The sequence below is a fragment of the Barbus barbus genome (assembly GCF_936440315.1).
Source record: "Barbus barbus genome assembly, chromosome: 36".
In the NCBI taxonomy this organism is placed as follows: domain Eukaryota; kingdom Metazoa; phylum Chordata; class Actinopteri; order Cypriniformes; family Cyprinidae; genus Barbus; species Barbus barbus.
This window is the reverse complement of record NC_136714.1, coordinates 20,708,058-20,729,084: the sequence shown is the minus strand read 5'-3', so window position 1 is coordinate 20,729,084 and position 21,027 is coordinate 20,708,058. Positions and strand designations below refer to the sequence as shown.

Sequence of the window (21,027 nt, the reverse complement as noted above, 5' to 3'; positions counted from 1 at the left end):
GAAGGCAGAAATGTGACATGATGTTAAATCACACTATCTATATGACTGAAAAGATGTTATTATTAAACAGACTATCATTATATTATATATTTTTGCCCCAATAATAATATACTTAAAAAATGTTTCAGATGTTGTTAGTAACAGAACATTACATCTCAGAGGAAAACAAGTATCAAAATTCTAAAACCAAGTGAAACTGGGAAAAAAAAACAAAAAACAAGTATGTGTCATGGAATCTGTTAGATGAATGTACTTAAAGAGTCCTGGATACAGCATGTCACATTGCTTTTGAACTCATTCCCATTAATGTCATCAGAGCCCTACGGCTCTACAGGCACTTACACCGGACTAACCTCTCCAGTGCTCTGCTCTCAGAAATCCCTCCCACTTTATGAGTGCAATTATCAACCCCACTTGCAAATAAGTCTTCGTATAGTCGTTTTTTGATGGAAACCTTGCCCTAGCAATATAATTCTTTACGACAGTGTTCACTAACAACAGCAGGATGCCGTTTTATGATTATAGCTTGGTACAGCAAGGAAAACAGTCTACTATCTGTAAAAAATAACTGTGCCTTCGGGTAATGCATTACATAATATTTCCTTATCAAACACAAAAAATAATTAAACAAACAAAAACTAAATTTGTGTTGAACACTCCCTTAAGGTGCCCAAAATGAAATCACACTCTATTGGTGTATATTTCCTCAATAATAGTCCAATTATAGCTGTGGTGCTAGACAGCACCTGTCGTGTTGTCTCTATGAAATCACTTGGCAAAAATGTGCTCGTGGGAGCAGATGTGAGGCTGTGCGTAACGGATGATTTATGGGAGCGGAGAAATGAGTGAGCGTGGAGGCAGACAGGATATTTCAGTCTATTATGTATAGATCCATAGAGTTTATTAATAATGGTATCAGGGGGGCCAGTTTAACTCTGCAACAGGTAGGGGATTGGTTGCGTCGCAATGTTAACCAGATGAGCTGTTGATGAATTTGACATCATAAAAGCTTTTATAAAAAGAATTTGACCCTTCATAAAAGCTCTCCAATATCATTCCAAATATTAATATTTTTTGGAATATTCCATACACATATGTGCATGTATACATATTTGTATGAGTTTAGCAAGATTTTTTCTTCTTTTTCTTTTTAGAAATTGATACTTTTATTCAGAAAGGATGCACTAAACTGCACTAAATTACAGTAAAGACGTTTATATTGATTTCTATTTCAAATAAATGTAGTTTCCCACAAATAATAAACAGCACAACCATTTTTAACATTGATAATAATAAATGTTTCAAACAAGCATTATTTATTTATTTAGTTAGAAGGTGAAGGGTGGTCAGCTTGTGGACCTGACGTGCTGTTTTCCTTTCTGTGATTGCAGCGTTCCTCCAGGGAGTGTGGAATCCAACATCACCGCCTGCATATTCAGCTTCACAAAGAGACTATTACCTCCTTAATCCGCCAACATGTCCGGTTCCTAGTTTAATTGTGCAACAGCACACTTTGAAGCCGCTTCCTTATATCATTTTGACTCAACAGGCACAACTACCGTTGCGAGCGGGCGAATAAGAGCAAGGCAGTGGATCAAAGCTTGCTCTGCATGGGTTAAGGTCGGATCATGGAGAAGCAGCGTTATGCACACATTCGTCAATGGTTCCCAGCAGGCAGGGTTTTAATGAGACAGAGATGTGGCTCCTGTGTGGAGTGCTTGGGTGGTTCTCAGTGGACCTGGATGGGAGCTCTGAGAGTGGGATAACAGCCTCCGCTCCAACGGGCTCACCGATCACCCACGCCAACCAGTGCAAGACCACTAAAATGATCAATCAATATACTCCAGCGGGGATGTCGGGTGTGTGGGCGGAAAGAAAAGCAAGCCAAATACACAGTTATCTCTCACTTGCTCTGCTTTTTGCAGAATGCATTGTCATTGCTGTTTCTCTCTCCTGAGATATAAGGTCGCAGTCTTATTCAGTAAAATATAAATAATCTGATATGTGATAGACATGTGAAACCTTAATATTCAAGAGTGAATGACGAGAAAACTGAGAATTCTGATGCTCACCAGGCGTTCAGACATGGGGGTTTTGTCCATGGCGGGGAGATGCTGTTCGAGGGCCAGTACGATGCAGTTGGCAATGATGGTAGTGAGGATCAGGTACTCAAATGGAGTGGATGAGTCAAGGAAAAACACAGGAATAATAATACAAACAACAAACATAAATTCAAAAACATTATGAAGAGGAAGACAGTGCAAAAAAGGTGCATGATATATCAATAGCCCAATGTAAATTTGACAGGAATTGTGCTGATCCGTGTTTAAAATATTGGCTTTAAGGGACAGAGCACCAAAAATCATCATTATTCACCCTAATGTCATTGCAAACCTGACATTTAAAAAAAAATCTTAATCCCATGCAATGATAGCGTGCTGCAGCCATGATGTCAAAACCCACAATAATTTGCCATGGGTTTCCTATAATAGGGTTTTTCAATTCATAAATAAAGTAAGGTCTGTGGTAAACATAACCTGACGATACTTGAACATATATTGTACAATGTAAACTGCACACACTCACACCCCAAACATTCTTATGTAGTGTTATTACAAACATAAATTAAAAAAATAAATAAATAACTTTGTTTTCAATATGAATTGTGTAATTGACATTGTAGAGCAAAAAATCCAAGTATCATCAATTTATACATCAGACCTTGTTTTGCTCATGAACTGAAAAACAGGTGAAAAACAGTGCGAAAAAACTAGCATGTCCAAACCAATAGGTAGACAAAATGTACACAGATGACCCACTTGACACCATGAGGCCACAGGAGAGGATTTGCATAGGTCAGGTGACAGTAACAACATGGTGGACATAGTACATCTGAATTTCATACATACTACCCATATTATAGAACATACTTTTTAACAGACACAAAGTAATATAGAAACCAAACTAGACAGTATGCGATTTTGCACTTATGTGTTCTAAAATCAGCTCAAAATATCAAACATGACATCCTCCAACAGGATGGAATCATATTCTAAATCTATTAAAGCTGTCTATGTCCATCATATATTTTGTGACTTTCTGCTAAATCTGTGAACTCCAATTGCCCAAAATCAGCAGATAAGCTCTGACTTTCAGCAACTAGTGTCGACCCATCCAGACTGCAAATAAAAAAAAATCAAAGCAAAGTCATATAGTCATACAGAATTAGAATGACATAAGGGTGAACTATGCTTTTAAAAGTATTCCTCAGGAATAACTACTTGTGAATTTCCACCACATATCCCACCAAGGACACAATAATTGTGTCATGTAAACACTCAATCACTAAATCATTAGGAGATGGAGGACAAAGCAGCCCCAGCAGAGCCCAACTCACACACCTCCAAGCTCAATCAAGCAACTGACATTCATCTTTGTGTCCTTAGCATTCTTAAATGACCATGTTCAAACCAGCTAGCAGTAATGCTGAGTGCATTTACACCACCTCACTCTATGCTGGAAATGACATGCAGAGGTCTGGGCATAAAAGTGAGACATGCTTTCAACACTGGAACATTGCAGTGCAGAGATCATGTTTACCCATAGGACTGGCATGATGCTTTCTCTCTCAGCACAACCATTTGTGCAACCTTATTGCATCTGTGAAATGTTTGTGTAAGCCCACCAATACTGTCATTATTAAAATCTTTTTCATCCTTTTTAAAGGAAACGCTGAAAGGCTGCTAACATCTTTATGGATGGTCAGCCATTATAGTGCATTCTTAGGACAGGATCAATTTTTCCAATTCATTTTCCATGCCTGTTCCCTACAGCTATAGGTCTTTATGGAATCGCCATTCATGGAGGCAACGAATAGGAAAGGAAAGGTCCAATGGCCACTTCAATCACATTCTTGTCACCCCCTTGAGGGATCTCCACATGCTATAAACCTAATTCTATGAATGCCTGAATTCCATAAAGATGCATTTAAAATTTATAAAAAAAATAAAGCCAGGATATCTGACTGCACAGTGCTTTAAAATCTAGTAAATGTTGGTAACTGAAACATCAGTGGTGATATTTCAGGACCCTGGAGAGCGCTACAGCTTTTCACAACCATTGTGATATCAAATGAAAAATTACCTGCGTTCATACATTTGTTCTTGAAGAACCATTTACTAATGTATATGCTAATTAACTAATGTTTTGCAGAACTATTATTATTACGACTTCACTAGTAGGCTTAGTAACGTTAGTTAGTAGTTAAGGCAACTGTTTTACATTGCCATTACTGTTGCCACCAAAACATTTCGAAAACCACTTAACCGTTAGTATTTGCCCATTTATAAGGCCAATAACACTGGAAAAATACAACACACGACCTTGTCCGTCTTTGATTTTGCTATGTTTCAGAGCGGTTGGTACGTTTACCGTGAATCTTCATCGTTTGATGTTTTAACAGGTTAGATACTGAAACCAAGCAGCGCGTGAAAGTTTCTGACCAAACACATAAATATTCAATGAGGAAGCGCAGTGCCAATTTATGATTGGCTGTCTGTTGCTAATCAATTAGGCATAATGTTCTTTCGCAGCTTGTTTCACACTGTATACATCTGGCGGTGGCAAACCCCTTTAGAAACGTTGATTACCAGATGGTTAAAACTAGCCAGTAAGCCAGGTTTAAAAAATAAAGGGGAGAAAAACCTTAGCCCAGGGTTAAGTGCAGTATGAAAAGCCCTATCGAGCGCTTGACTTTCCCACGTTTGAATTAGAAAATAAAAGGATGATCAGCCAACACCCTGACACGACCACCAGCTGCCAAATGCCTTAAAGCGCGTGAACACGTGAAAACAAAAGGCATTTCAGTGTCAATCACCATTTCAGCACGCAACAGTTCCATATCTAAAATGCTTTCTAAACAAGAATGAGATCAAATGTAAAAGTGCAGATGCCATGAATCTATATGTATTTTGCATAAATCTTGAAGATTAAGGATATGGCCATTCGGTTATTCTTTTAGCGTATTTCCTGAAGACATTGTCCTCACTAAAGATGAACAAAGAGCGGTTGACCGAGAAGCAGTTCTGTTTGGTTTGTTTAGGATTATATAAAGCCATTGTCCTGGCTCTCTGAGCCATCGACTGTTTGTACATTCTTTGACCGCCCGAGGGACCTCCTGCCCGGGCTCCCCCTCTCCCGGCGCCCGCTGTCCCTCCATAGCGGGTGGGCAGATCGTCTCCAAAACGAGCCATCCTAGACATGCAGATATCCAACAGGTAAAATCCAAACTGACATTAAGCAGAAGATGAAGAATGCACATTACAATACAGACATCTGTTACCACTTAGAGTCCCCATCAGTCAACGTGAAGTGAAATAAAAATATAAAAGTCCCTTTTAACCAGCTCCCCGTGCGCCCTCGCCTCACTCCATTGCTCAGAAAATAGCACAAAATAGAAACTTGTCATAGAAATGTCATTCCCGTTGACTGCATTTCAAACAAAGGAAAACGTGTAACCATCCAATTCGTGGCACATCCGTCCAACAACACAACCTGATCCAGCTGACAGACAGGTCACGAAACCAAAATGTGCACCATCACTTACGCGTCATGCTAGACGGAAAAAGCGAGTTGGTGGAATCAAACGCGAATAAAGGTATTCCATATGCACGCACAAACGTTTGTTCTCTTAAGCAATGATTTGCTTTCCGCTTCCACACAACAATTGCACTTGGAGACGCGCACGGTACGAATGGTGCCAAATGAGTGGACGCTGGTGCGCGAGACTCTCACACGTGACGCAAACGTCCCTATAGGCAGGACCACCTGCTGGAGAGCGCGTGAGGGGGAGGGTGTCTTAATTGATCATCAATGAATTATATTTATTTAAAACTATTTGTCTTGTTGTTTGAATAGCTTCATTTGACTAGAATAAAAAAAAAGCAAAAGCTCTTCTTTGTTATTAAATTACTACATTTGAATCCTAAAAGATTTTTTAATTGCTTATAATAAAACAAAACATTGATAACTAAAATCAGTGGCATCATTACACAAAAGCAAAAGCGAATTGTTGGTTGCCTATTGTTGTCAATCAGTAAATTATCAAGCTGCATTGTATGCCTTTGTTTAGTTATTGTACTGCATAATATTCTTAATATAAGGTTAAGGTGGAAAATTAATAAATATTCATGATTCAGCACTATCAAAGAAGCAAATTTGTTAGCAATCACAAACATAAGGTCTCAGTTAGTCAAATCATGTCTTATCATGCAATTTTGTAATAACACATTACACATTTATATATTATTACATGTTAGATACAATACTTTTTTTAGTGTTTTTATATTCATCTGATTATATTTTCTATTTCTTAACACTTACAGAAACATTTTTAGGATTATTTTTAAATCTTAATTTAAATATTACAGTTAGAATTGCAGTGAATGAAAACATTACATTAGCTGGTCTTAATATTTGATCTCCATATAGGCAAAACATGACTCCACCCAGGGCATCTCCACCTCTCCAAAGAGGGAAAGATTCTTGAAAGAAAAGTATCCAGCATGTCCAGATGTGAAGCTCAAGGCATTACGGTCAGTAAGTGTTAAGGATTTTCTGTGTGCATGCAGCCAGTCCAGACCCAGAGGCACAAAATCTCATGACAGACTCCAGGCTGTTGAGCTAATCTCTGGATGTGTGGCATACCAGAGCTCCATCCTATAACACCCTAGGGCATTGCAGTGGAAAAGAATTTAAGACATGCACACACCAAGTGGAAGATACTGAACAAGGGAAATTAGTTTTCAGTCACAGGACTGTTCTTGGATCTCTGTATCTTTCAAGAATATTTTCCTGTTGACATGATAATATCAGCATTATGATTTTCTCCTTTTTACACTACACTGGTCCCAAAAATTATTTGGGCACTTAATCCATACTTTAAGGTCTATAAATATCATTCAATTAATTCAATCAAATATATACAGTATATAAATAATCAAATTCTACTGTGGTGAGCATAACTTATATATATATATATATATATTCTTTTTTTCATATTATCAGTGCTCAAAATTGTTGCGCTGCCTAATATTTTTGTGGAAACCATGATACACTACCTTTCAAATGTTTGTGGTAAATAAGATTTCTTTTTTTTTGGGGGGGGGGGGGGGGGGGGGGGGCTGTATTCAGCAAGGATGCATTGAATTGATCAAACGTGACAGTAAAGACTTTTTTTTATTTTACAAAATAATTTCATTTCAAATAAATCCTGTTAATTGAAATTATTATTCTAAAAAATAATCAGTTCCCACAAAAATTGAGCAGCAAAACCTTTTTTTGAACATTGATAATAACTAATATTAATTAAACAAGAAGTAATAAGCAATAATAATTGAACATCAATTCAGCATATTACAATATATAATGCACTAAATCAATTCATATTAAAAGCAATTTACAAATGAATAAAAACTTTAGCCCTAAAACCTTTTTTTTCTGATTACATGAGGTTCAATATTTTATCTTGCATAATTCAGTTCAATCCAGATATGTTTAAGTATTTCATAATAATTTTTGAGGACAGTACAGTTTATTTATGTTTCTCTTGTTGAACCTTTAGGCCCCCTAGTGGCTAATAAAATGAATTAAAAATGATCAATTGTAATTTTCTGTGTAAAGTACTCACTATTGACCTTTAACAGCATTGAGCTTTAAATTTACAGCAGACCATGATAAAGTAGTTAATAAGCCTCAGTGTGGGTTACACTACAAACGACTTTCATTCCCTGCAGCTCACCTCTCCTCCCATGGTGCTACCTGCTCTTGACACATTTCATGGGTGCTGATGATATCGGTGTTCCTCAGGTCTCTGGGCCTCACCAGCTCTACCACGGTGTCATATTTGCTACATTCTGCAGTGTTCTGGTCATCTCCGGCTGCTTGGCTCTCTTTGCTGGATAGTTCTGTAAAAGCTGCTCTTCTGTTCCTCTGATTGTCAGGTGGCTCAGAAGACTGAGCCCAGGAACTGAACTCTGTGCCCAGAGTTAACATCCGCCATGTTCCAAGTGTGGCCAGTCGGGCGGCTTTATTTTTGAAATGAGAGATGATAAACAGACTGACTCAAAGAAATCATACACATTAGAGGGAAATTAAAGGAGTGAGACAAGTGCATGCTTGGTATAGAGCCGATTTTAAAGGACTTCCTGTACATTCCATTTTTAGGCTATATAATTCTTACAAAATTAATGTTTAGGATCTATAAGCAATTCTGCATTGTGAAAGTTTTCATAATTACAATTAAAGAATAAAATAATAATAATAATTGTCTTACAATTCTTGTTGCTACTAAGGAAAAATACATCTTATTATCATAATAAAAATAGATAAATAAACAAACAAATAAATATTTAAATATAACATTTCTAATAAGTTTCTGTGCATATTTATATATTGATTTAAATACAAAAATCTATAATGTATTTACATTATACAGTAATTCTTTAGTAATAAAGCATTGAGAATAATAGGAATGAAAAAGCGTAATGATTTTTTTTAAAAAAGCATATTCCTTATTATTGTTAACAAAGTACACATCACTAAGCAAAAAAAATTTTTGTTTTTGGAATTCGGGGTGAAATTTATGGAAGCCTGTTTCGCCACGAGATGAAAATCAGCACAATTAAAAAAAAATTCTCATAATTATGCGGTTATATCACATAATTCAGAATGTTTTTTCTCGTAATTCTGAAATCTTACAATTCAGACGTTTTTTCCTCAAAATTGAGACTATAAATGCAAAATTGTGAGATAGAAAGTCACAATTACTTTTTTAATTGTTTATCCTTTTTGTGAGATGTAAACCAAGAATGTAAACCAAGAACTAAGAGAAAATAGCCAGAATTGCGAGACATAAATTTTAAATTGTGAGGTGTAAACTCATTTCAAGAAAAAAAGTAAGAATTGTGATAAAAAAAGGCTGGAATGACCATTTTTATTGATTTTTTATCCCGTTGCGGAAACAAGCTTCCACAATGTAACATGGACATGTTTTTGTGGGATTCGCCCACAAAAAGACATTCAGTCTCAGCTCATCATTCAATGTCACTAAACCTAAATACCACTAAATGTCACTAAAGCAAGTTATTTACATCATCTATCATAAAAATAAGTGAAAATGAGTTCACTGTGATACAAAAGAATAATAATCCACAACCCAGTTAATGACATAGCAACCTCGAAAGACAAACCCAATGAAAATCCTACCATAGATAACAGTGAATTTTCTCTCCTTCCAGTCAGAGTTACGCAGTGTTGATTTCATCATGGTCCTGTCTACTTGTTAAGCTCTATGAATTTCACGATCCGGTTTCTCAGCCGTAACACAGTTTATCCACCAAGCATGATCCTCATAATTGCACTGACTGCTGTAATAGTGAGACATATTCAGGTTTTAAAGTTTGCAGCTGTGGAATGCGGAAAGGCGGTTTCCTGTCTCATTAGTTAAAAGCCTTTATCGGCAAATCAGAGGGCCTCAATCATCAGCTCGCTTTTCACTGGATCAATTACAACCAAGTAACTCAAGTAATCAGGAAGAGAATAATCAAACAGTTTATAAAACTAAAAAATACACTTCTTGATAAATAATCAAAAGGCTTCCTGCTTTGCATCACAAAACTCATTTGGTCTCATTTGTGGCCACATGGGTTTCAAGTGTTAAGAAAACGTGACTTATCTGCTTCCTCAAAAAGTGTTATGGGATGAATTCAGATTTGCATCGTGCTACTATTTTTTGCATAATAGTGACAGAGATGTTTCTCTTTTATTACTAGTAAATTTATTGAAAAAGAAAAACACAACCAGTAAGATTGTGCATCATGTTTCACTGTCCAGAGATATGTTACAGTTTTCTTTTTCCCCCCCCTTAGTTTGCAGTCTTTTGTATCTCTATGTCTGGATTTGCACAAAGGACATGACTACACTATCAACACTTAAAAAGACTAATAGTTTCACCATCAACATGAACTTATGGAACAAAATTGATACAGGCTAATTATGTCAAACTACAGTTAGAAAAAAGAGGCCAATTTAAAAATACAACTAAAAAAAAAAAAAAAAAAAAGAAACACTTTCTTCCTCATCGTATTTTACAACTTGTATTCACTTAGTGAGTAATAAAAAAATAAACATAAAAACCTTTTTCAGCACCATTTGCGTTTTCCGACACCCGACCGCATTTCATTCCACCAGAGCGAACATTCCAGTCCTATTCCTAGAGCACGTGTCTCAAAAGCATGCTAATAGGTTCCATCATTGTGACCGAAAGTATATACAGAAATATTTTACAGTTTTCATTTGCATTGATGGGGGTGCAAGTAATATGCATTTAACAACAGCCATGTCTATCCAGGCCTGTAACATGCAGGAAATAACCCATAGGGCTTGTTTTTAGACTCGTCCAGGATTAATTTGCACTTCCAGTGGCGTTTCGCCATTAAAACGCATTTATACTCAAGAACTGGGCTGAATATATAGGCCAAAAATGTTCTGTTCAGAGGCCTTTTGATGATTTTGGTAGCACTGACATGACGTCCTGCGTCTGTGAACCAATCAGAAGACACGCGCGACGGGCACTAATGTCCAATGACTGCTAGCCTACAGCTCATCTCAAGTTAATACAGCCCACTGAAGGACCCAGAAAAGGCTACTGGGAAAAAACAAAAGAGGTTGGTCTTTGAATACATTTACATAATTTTCTGCATATTCGGTGAATGTACAAAAACTAAAATCAGAAGAAAAGTAAAACAAACAGATGCAAAATTAACATTATTTGAAACTCATTTTGGATTTGGGAATCAATCGTTCAGTTTTCGCTGACCTTGACAGGTAAAGTAAAACTTTGAAGAATAAAGTTCATAAAAGATAACAAGAAATGACACAGAAGTTCGAGTCGGGCAGGAGAACACATTGTGAGACAAGAATAAGGTAGTATTCAAAGGAAACCCGTTGCAAAATCCATTAATTGGCTCAAACAGGTTCAAGAGGAAAAAAAACTCCACTTTGACCTCTTTTGATGATGTCAAACAAGATCAAGGTCCAAAGGGGCGGCCTGACAATAAAAGAACCTATACAAAATGTGCGTACTGAACACCTGAAAAACCAGTCCAGTTGTGCACCTCTCACCTTCAAGACTTTAAACCCCTAAACCGCTTCAACCAATCAAGCTTTCAGACCACCAGAGCTAAACATGGCACTGTGGGTGTAGCATCAAGTGGCCCGGGTTGGGAACCGGAGCTGATTAGAGATGGCAGAGCTGTGCCTGTGCTGGTGATGGGAGGTGACAGGCTGGTAGAAGTAGGAGAACCGGCTGTTTTATGCTAGAGAAATGGGCTTAGCTGGGGCTGGATGGGGTGGACGAGCTGGTATCGGGCAGGGCGCTGAGCTGCTGGTCTCCTGGAGTACTGTCTGCCTGTCTCTGGGCGATGGTGGCGGCTGAGTGCTTGCATTTGGATGAGCCACACTGGCAGCTGAACAGCTTCCCTTTTATGTCCCAGAAGTGATCACCGTAATCAAACCTGAGAAAAGGAGAGAAATTCTAAATTTCTGTTCTAATAAAAAATAAATGAGCATCAATGAATGCTTTCATCACATGCATGATGGGAAACTAACATATGGAGTCAATCTAAATAGAGAATTAGCAAGTAAATGGATAATAATGTGAATCAGACCCAAGTTCGTCTCCGGCACTGATGTTCTTGCAGGCGAAGAACGCGATGTGAGGAAATCTGAGGTCCTGGTGAGAGGTGAACACTCGACAGGGGAAAAGATTCGGCTCACAGTGATGGTTTATGAAGCGGCTGATGTTGCCGTAGAAACGTGCATCAATGCAGTACATATCACCCACCTGCAACAGCAGCGACAGAAAATAAATTGAGGTGTTTGTAGAGTTATGTCAGACTGTAGAGAATGGGATATGAGATTTATTCAGCAGTGATCAACAATAAAAATTTAAGGAAAAACAATGATATATAATATTTTTGGTAAAATTGGTATGATTTAAAAAAACAACAAACCCCCCCCCCCAACACACACAATATTATGAAATATTATTACAATTTCAAAGAACTCTTTTCTGTTTCAATATATCATCAATTGTAATGGTAAAGCTGAATATTTAGCAGCAAGTCTCCAGTGTTACATGAACAGTCAGAAATCATTCTAATATGCTGATTTGGTGCTCAAATAACATTTCTTATCATGGCAGAAACCATTATATGTTTTTTAGGATTATTTAATGAACAGAAAGTTTATTTGAAACAACGTATTTTAAATAATTAAAAAAATAAAAGTCCCTTAATATCAATCTAATGCATCCATTTGGAATTTAAGTAATTAATATCAATGTCATTTAATAATAAGTATAAATATTATTATATATATATATTATCTATACCCTATCTGTGGGTAGTACTATATATATATATATCTATCATATTATATATACACATATATAAACAAACACATACACACACTATCTGGTACACTACCAGTAAAAAGTTTTTGAACAGTAAGATTTTTGTTTTGTTTTTTTTATAATTATCTTCTGCTCACCAAGCCTGCATTTATTTGATCCAAAATACAGAAAAAGCAGTAATATTGTGAAATATGTTTGCTATTTAAAATAAAAGCTTTCTATTTGAATATATTTTACAATTTTATTTATTCCTGTGATCAAAGCAAAATTTTCAGCATCATCCTTCAGAAATCAGAATAAGCACTGCAGCCCAGATTTTATGCCAAGGGTCCAACATCTGTCTTTGCAAGACTATTGAAAGCCTAAAATTCAATTGCCAAAAGTATCACGGTACAGCCAAATAAATCATTATTCTGTGCTGACAAGGGTCATCTAAAGGATATAGGTGAAATTTGCTTGCGGGCATGCAGATAATCCACTACTGACGGGAGCAGACAGGAGAGGTAATGTGATTTTGAAGGGGAGTCATCCTAAGATGGCTATACCTTACTGTCCAGACTGAAAAGATAGGAGTCATTCTCTCTGACATCTGCTTCGGCGTCAGAGATTATCTCACCCACGTATCTGTTGGAAGGAAATGAGACATTAGGGTACAAACACTATAAGCACACAATCATATCCATACGTACACACCTAAACAAACATCTGCACAGACACACACACAGTTAGACTGAAACAGGAAGATATAACACAGGCCCTGAATGAGCTTTAGAAATATCATAAGAAACTCACTCGCAAACAAACGTTCCTTGCGGGATATCCTGTAACGTCTTGACACCCCATCCCATCATCTGCGTCCTGAACAATTGCAGTCTTATCCTAAGAAATCATTTAAGAGGATACCACTCAATCCAGATCATATACTACAATAGAACAAGTAGTATATGTGAATACTAAATAGTTGGTCAGGGTGATTAATCGAATTTTGGAGTGCACAATTCCTGTTTTCAAATATTACTAGTTTTTAGTAAAATATTACAGATTTTTAGCAAAATAAACTTCTGTATTATATGCGTACATTTCATATACTCTAATTAAACTGTATGTATATGTATACACACATACATGGCAGATATAGCAAATACATCAGCTATCAGTCACCCTGTTTTCTAGATAAGGAGTTTTCGAACTGAAGTCTGCAAATGTACATGAAAATATGAGTAGGAAAAAAAAAACTAAATGCTTTCAGGGATAACAAACTTTAAATACACAAGAATGAAAATCATGAGATCAACTGCAGTTATTTTATTGACACAGCTTTTAATTTAAATAATAATAATAAACTACACAAATCAGCATATTTGGGAAAAAAAAAGAAAAGAAAAACCTGTCCGCCAATGACAAAGTCATGTGTTAATATTTTATAACCTGACAGCGGTTGAAAAACACAGTGAGGGGGTTTAATCATCCAGAATGCATGTGGAAGTGAGGTACCTCAGTCCGTTCTGTACCACACGGTTTTTGCAGGTTCTCCAGCAGGAGCAGGCATGGTTGCACTCAAATATAAGAGGTGGCTCCTCATTGCAGAACTCAGGCAGCAGACGGCTCTCCTGACACCACAAACACAAAGCATTTGAACTCTAATACCAAAAAGCACATTGCAACATAATTTTAACAGTCTTTTAAAAAATAAGTCAATATTGCTCTGCATTCATAAGTTGCCACCAAGACGCTAGATTATTTTGAGTGGTTTTCAGGGCATTGTTGTGCAGTTTCTAGTGTGCTCTGGGTGGTTTCTACATAGCTACTGACTGGCCTAAAACAAAAGAGTCTATGATATTTCTGTTCATAGATAATGCTTCTGGTTTTATTCCTTAGACAAAGATATCAATATTATGGTATGGTAGTTTAATACTTAAAATACAATTAACAAATACCTACCTCTAAGTGTAGGCTTTAGTAATAGGGATATTTGATTTAGCGCCACTAATAATTTTGCCTAGACCATCTAATGCCGTCTTGTATTTATCTAGTTCCACCTCTAGGTGGAGATGTTTGCCAGATCAAATGATATTAACACCAAGTTAGAGCTAGTAATTCATGTAACTGTGCTTCAGAATTACCAAAATATTCAGAATTTACACATATAACATCCCAAACAGCTTAGTTATTAGATTCTAAGGATGAAGAGCTCAGAAATTGACTTACTTTATCATACCAGCAGCGCAGGCTGAGTTGTCCACACATGCAGCTAGCCGAGGAGCAATCGTCTTTACAGACGCAGTACTATGGAATGAAATAACACCATTATACATCATCCTTATATCAATGAGATTTGAAAAGTGTTACAATAAAAATAATACATCAGCTTGTTTACCTGCAAGTGGGTGATATTTTTGTCAATGTTCATCGGGGACGTCACACAGCTATCAGGGACATATTTGTAGTTGTCAGGACAGGGTTCGCTATCCACTGCATTCACACACGGGATGGGGACTTTCTCGTAGCCTCTGGCGATGTCCCTAAACACAATTACACAGTAATTTATAGGCTAATTTAGGTCTTAGTTCTGGTGTAGATAAACAGTTCAATACTGTAATCTGGAGGACAGTGAGATATTAATTATATTGATCTACCTGTTGAGAAGCTTCTCTACTGGGCCAGTCTGGTTGCTGTTAGCTTCTCTCTGCTTTTTGCTGGCTTGAAGGGCGTTCCAAACCTTCGAGTTCTGGCTGCAGCACTCCATGGGCGTCTCTCCCTCTTTGTTCTTGAGGCTTATGTCAGCACCCCGTGACAGAAACAAGCTACAAAAGAGGCATTCTTGAAGGTTAGGACAAACAAAGTTAAAAAACTATTATTATTATTATAATTTAGGGGTGAGCGATATGAATCTTATATCACGATAGGAGTCATTTTTATTCACGGTAACAATATGTAGCACATATCAACCCATAATATCAACATTTTTGATACCATAGAAATTTCATAATTCTTGCCACCAGTGCCAAAAAACCTAATGCGTAAATAAATAATAAAAAAAAATTAAAAACAATCGAGCTCAGTGAAGACAAAACAGTGATTAATAAAATAATATAAGAATACAATAAAATAAGAATAAGAAATTATTACAATAAATTTATTGACAAAAAATTACAATAGAATAATAAATGCTACATCCATTATATAAAGTAATTAAATGTATAAAAACATTGCATATTCTTCACTGTGTAGATTAAATATATATTTCTTCTTTTTAAAGTCACAAGTGATTTAGTCAAAAGTACTGAAAGATTTTATCTCTTTTGTTGTTTGATTAACATGAAAGACACATAGCAGGAACATTAGACTGCTGTCACTTTAAGAGCTGCCCGGATCCAACATACTGTTACACATGTAACCTAAATTACAGTTTACTGCCCCCCCCCCCCCCCCCCCACACCCCACACCTACTACGTAAACGATACCATTTTCCATAAAAAAAAAAAGGTTTTTGTCTTAGACACATTATCATCCTCAGTTTAAAAGTTTTGTTTTGATTCAGAGGTGGACCTGAAACAAACCAACTAAGGACGAAATATATATTTGTAATCCATCTTCTCCTGTTGAAATATTATATTCAGGACTCCGACCAATCACTGTAACTGCCTGCCAATGGATCAATAATAAAATTTGTCCAGGAAATGATGAGAGCAAGCCTTTATTGCTAGCGTCCAGCTCCAATAAATCTACATGACACTGATCCAGTCTCCAATAAAAAAATGCAGCTTTAAGCTGATTAGGATCTACACAAGCACCTGATTAGACTGCAGTACATCGGATATGGGTGTAATCCTGCAGCACAGTTATCTTCTAGGAGGATGGCTCAGACGTCTCTATGTTGTAAATAAGCCTAGCTAACTACAGACCTGTAAGATTGAAAGGAAGTTTCCCAATCAATCAGTCTAGATCAATAAAACCTTGTGGAGGTTTACTCACTTCACACAGTCAAGCCGGTTCTCCCGTGATGCTATGTGCAATGGTGAGTCTCCGTGGACGTTGATGGTGTTGAGATCACACTTGGCATCCAGCAGGATCTCAGCTATCTCCACACAGCCAGAGAATGCCGCCCAGTGCAGACAGATATTTTCCTCCTAGAATCAAAGTTGACGATTGTAAGAGATCAAACACACTGCATTTTCAACAGTCTAAGTCATCTAAACCTATGTGAGAACTGAAATTAGAACAGAAAGTAAACTACAAAATATTCTAAAAGTGCAGAGGTAATTTTGATATATTAAACAGCAGTTTCCAGAATACAAAACAGAGCACACAGACCTTGTCTCGGATGTTGATATCAGCCCCTTTGGAGAGCAAGAGTTTTACTTGATCTACATGTTTGTACTCCGTGGCCCAAATCATGGCTGTCCAACCTCCATCATCCTGGAACAAGAAATGCAACTACATCTCAGTCTTTTTGACTCCAATGGCTCCTATTGTCCACAACAATATCGAAAGTAACATTACTACCATTTATTCACAACTTCTGCAATGAAATACTATAATTGTGAAGTTTGGAATAACTTGAACAATGTATATGCATTAAAAAAAATGCCCATGGTCTTTAAGATTTTATTAATTTGCATGGCTTTTTCAGGTCTAGAAACCACATTTAAAAAAAAAAAGAAGAAAAATTCAAATTAAATGCAAATAATTTTTAAGCCATCATGAGGCCCTCTTGTTGAGAACTACTGGTTATTATTAAATAATAATAATAATGATGATAACAATAATAATTATAATGATGCTTTAAGGTTAAGATAAAACCTTTTAAATGGAAAAGTGAAAAAAGTTCTTTTGTTATGGTTATTAAAAGCCAAAGAAAAAAAATGCAATAAGAGATTTTCTACTGTGGAATTTTTAAATGACCAAAAACAAAAAAAATTAATTAAATTAAATAAAAAAAACTGGGAGTGCATCATTAACATGCCTTGTAATCTTCGAGAAACTCATTACAAGAATCAGTGGGAAAAGTTATCAGTAGGATGGAGGACTATTGGTGCAGTTGTTTTGTGAAATTCCTGAGATATGTTTGCCAGAGTCTAATGACACAAATGGTGGAAATCCCCAAAAACGCCATATCACATTCTCAAAATATTTTTACAAATGTTAACTGTAACAGAAGGTCCAAAACCTGGCAGTTAATATCTACAATTCCTGTAGACATCAAATGTTGTACAATGCTGAAATGCCCAGTCTTAGCAGCAAGATGGAGACATGTTGAACCTTCAACATCCTGAAAAGAAAAGGAAACAGGATGTGATCAGTCCTCAAACAGAGTAAATGTTCCTCAAAAAGCATTTGATTACAGAATGTTGTACAAACAGACTGGGTTATCAACCCTCTTGCTCGTGGCTGCTGACCTTGTGAGAGACGATAGCTCCAGCCATCAGAAGATAGCGTACGGTGTCAAGATGATCGTTCTCACAGGCCTCCATCAGGGGCGTCCGCTGGTCCTCATCACACATGTCAAGGTTTGCACCAGCCTGAGGAATAAGATCACTGATTTTAATGACAACATCAAAGTCACTAAGGTTAAACAAGGCATGACACATCTTGATAAGTCACAATTGTATATGCAAATGAGATCTGAGAACTATTACAGAGTTCTCTTTTGTGTTTCAAAGAAGAAATAAAGTCATACAGGCTGATGAATTTTGATGAAAACGAAAAATTGTCATCTTTGGGTAAGTTAATACTAGTTCACTAGCATTTGCCCTCACCTGCACCAGCATATGACAGACTTCCTGATGACCTGCTTCAGCTGCTACATGGAGCGGTGTGCGTTTGTTTTGGCTGTCCATTTTAAAGTTAGGGTCTATCCCATCCACTGAGAATGAGAAAAGAGGTTTCCAGCACAGAGCAGACAACCTTGAATAAGACAAAAACCTTTTTCCTCTCTCTTACCCAACATCAGTAGGACCTTCTGCAGCTCTCCTTGTTTGGCAGAAATATACAGCTGTTTTGGGTGAAACCGAAGCTTCTTGGGTCTTGGAGGAGAAATGAAGAGTTGATAATGTTCATAAAGATTTCATAATGATTGAACCCCATATTATTATGGATAATATGGCTAAATCAAAGGCCATAATTGGTTTTCTTACTTCTCTGCATCTAAAGCCAGCAGGACACTTTCCAGAGTTTCTTTAGTTGGTCCTGGTGGAAGTCCGGTTCCAAATCCAGTTCCAACAGGCCCAGTTTTCAAGCCCAAAGGGGACACAGATGTGTCCTGTGACTGTGTAAATCTGGGTAAGGTGCTATCTGCTTTGCCCTCTCCAAGAACAGAGAGCCGAGTGAACCTTTAATGACCAACAAAACAATTAAAATCCAAAAGTTGGAGAAACAAACCAAAAAAAAAAAAACATTAAACAGCTTACACATACCCTCCAGTGGTGGTGTCCGCTTTGCCCTCTGAGGTGCTGGGTGTACAAGGGCCATGGGTGAGAGGCACAGTAGACGTCGTATCGGCCTTGGCAATGGTGACCTCTTTCGCCTTGCTGACCTCCTCTCCGCAGTGTGGACAAAAGCTCTGACCGTTGAGCACCGAGGCACAGGCTCGATGAAACCGGTGGGAGATGTTCACCTCTGGCTGACACTCCATGAAGACACCCTACACGATGGCCACATGAAATACCTTTGAGTGTTTTGCTCAAATGTGGCTGAAGTAAAAACTCTGTAGCTTTTCAGACACATGCACTCAGTCAAGAATTTCTTGGCCATTGGCTTGTCATGCTGAAACCCAATCAAAGACCTAAAAACGCTCGCTTGGGTAAAGCCAAAGACTCACGGCTCTGCAAAAGAAGCCACAGCCTGGGCAGCACTGATGTTTGACCATGCCCGTGCGATGGTCCTCACATAGAACCAGCAGTTGGACAGAGTTTGAAGGCCTCATCATCTCGTGCTTCAGCACTGCACTCTGACAACGGCTCAGCTACCCCCAGAACAACAGGGAACCAATTAGAATAGAATTCAGAACCTCGACTTTTAAAAAGAGTAAAAAAAAAAAAAAGGTGTATTGAAGCATGAAACAAGACAAGATGAAGAAACAAAAAGATGCCAAGTATTCAGCGGTTAGATGAATCCTAAGACCTTCTGTACTGAACCAAATTATTCACCTCATTTCATTTCAAAAATTGGTACCCATATTCAGATGGTTTATAGCAGGTGTTCTTAACTCTGGCCTTCAAGGTCCAGTTTTCTGCAGAGTTTAGCTCAAACCACAATTAAACACACTTGAACAAGGTAATACAAATCTTCAGGATCAGAAAGTGAGGACCTCGAGATCTCAAAGACATCAAGGGCCAGAGTTGAGTACCCATGGTATATAGTGAGAATGTACTACTGAAAATGCAATCACTTTCACCTTCATTGTTCTACATATTCACAAGGGTAACCATCTCACCTGACCGTCAATGCTCTCAGTCGCCATACACTTCCTGTCCGCAAGCGTGAGAATCTCTCGGCTCTTGGGCATCTCCATTCGACAGCTGCAAAGGGGCAGTTCTTGCACCATGTCAGTATCTGCGCTCTCCACTGACCCTGAAACAGCTGAGAAACACCATCTGTAAGACTCTAATAGTCATGAAAGAGCTGAAAGACCATCATTTTGGAAACACAGATGGCTGGAAATCAATGTTACTTCATAATGAGATGTATATCGATGATAAACACTGCACAGATAGCACAAACTGCTTCAGGATAACTCTTCAACTCAAATAACTCTTTTACTTATTTGAACAATGACTGAGACTTGGTGTTATGAGCACTTTCTCTGTCTGATTGCCTCTTCAAGATTAATCGCTTTTTGTATTCCCCAATTGTAAGTCGCTTTGGATAAAAGCGTCTGCCAAATGACTAAATGTGAATGTAAATGTTCAACAGACAGATGACCACCAGGGGGCACCATATCAGTTGAGTCTTGATGACTCATTTTATCCAAGATGGAGGCCACCACAAAGGCCTTGCAATAATCAAGCTCTGAACTTTACACAAATGCGTCTTTCAAGATGCTGAGCTCAAAACCAATCAAATGGAATAATCTATGACACAAATTTTATTTGTAACCAGATAAAGCAGCCAATTTCAACTAGCAGACACTCTTGGTTTGAAGAAATTAACAAATTGCAACTTGAAAAGAAGACTATTTATATAGTATTTAACAAGAAACAGACTTCCCTTTGCACTTCCTCATAGTCAAAAAGCAAACCATTGCACAATCATTCAATGCTTTCCCAAGTTAAACAGCAAAATATTTTTATTATAATAATAATATTAAAAAAATCTTTAACCAATATGCCAAAGGATTTAATTTCACCTGTACTCGGAGATGTCAGTAAGGCTTCCTGTGCCGCTAGGTTGAGGGAGTCTAGTGGGACTTCTTTATACTCTTTCCTGTTGTCAGAAGGGGCTGATGGGGAGCTCTGGCTCTCAGATTGAGACTGGGACTCCATTCCTGGAGTTATGATGGAACAGACATAAACAGATTTGTAAATGAAACTCATTAACAGCTGAGTTGTTGCCCT

General features: G+C 37.4%; 2 protein-coding genes across 5 annotated transcripts in view; both read right to left on the bottom strand.

Moving 5' to 3' along the window:
* LOC306855888 (putative voltage-dependent N-type calcium channel subunit alpha-1B) overlaps positions 1–9,325 on the bottom strand; it is a gene marked incomplete at both ends in the record, with an annotated part of 154,338 nt that extends 145,013 nt beyond the window's left edge. Inside the window, 4 exons of the mRNA XM_079394825.1 lie at positions 2,073–2,178; positions 4,999–5,253; positions 7,799–8,084; positions 9,265–9,325. Coding sequence (XP_079250951.1) covers positions 2,073–2,178; positions 4,999–5,253; positions 7,799–8,084; positions 9,265–9,325 — 708 coding nt within the window. The remainder of the gene's footprint in view (positions 1–2,072; positions 2,179–4,998; positions 5,254–7,798; positions 8,085–9,264) is intronic.
* The window catches only part of LOC306855889 (histone-lysine N-methyltransferase EHMT1-like), a 38,075-nt gene continuing 25,609 nt past the window's right edge, over positions 8,562–21,027 (bottom strand). For 2 of the 4 annotated variants that reach the window (XM_079394826.1, XM_079394827.1), the window contains exons 9-27: positions 20,820–20,957; positions 19,908–20,053; positions 19,293–19,436; positions 18,889–19,115; positions 18,610–18,804; positions 18,416–18,498; positions 18,232–18,338; positions 17,872–17,994; positions 17,643–17,744; positions 16,787–16,891; positions 16,448–16,602; positions 15,109–15,276; positions 14,850–14,994; positions 14,681–14,758; positions 13,967–14,082; positions 13,265–13,351; positions 13,018–13,096; positions 11,727–11,902; positions 8,562–11,573 (exon numbers count right to left, since the gene is read on the bottom strand). In XM_079394826.1, coding sequence (XP_079250952.1) covers positions 11,390–11,573; positions 11,727–11,902; positions 13,018–13,096; positions 13,265–13,351; positions 13,967–14,082; positions 14,681–14,758; positions 14,850–14,994; positions 15,109–15,276; positions 16,448–16,602; positions 16,787–16,891; positions 17,643–17,744; positions 17,872–17,994; positions 18,232–18,338; positions 18,416–18,498; positions 18,610–18,804; positions 18,889–19,115; positions 19,293–19,436; positions 19,908–20,053; positions 20,820–20,957 — 2,558 coding nt within the window. In that variant the 3' untranslated portion in view covers positions 8,562–11,389. The remainder of the gene's footprint in view (positions 11,574–11,726; positions 11,903–13,017; positions 13,097–13,264; positions 13,352–13,966; positions 14,083–14,680; positions 14,759–14,849; positions 14,995–15,108; positions 15,277–16,447; positions 16,603–16,786; positions 16,892–17,642; positions 17,745–17,871; positions 17,995–18,231; positions 18,339–18,415; positions 18,499–18,609; positions 18,805–18,888; positions 19,116–19,292; positions 19,437–19,907; positions 20,054–20,819; positions 20,958–21,027) is intronic. The other 2 variants (XM_079394828.1, XM_079394829.1) reach the window with 1 other exon arrangement.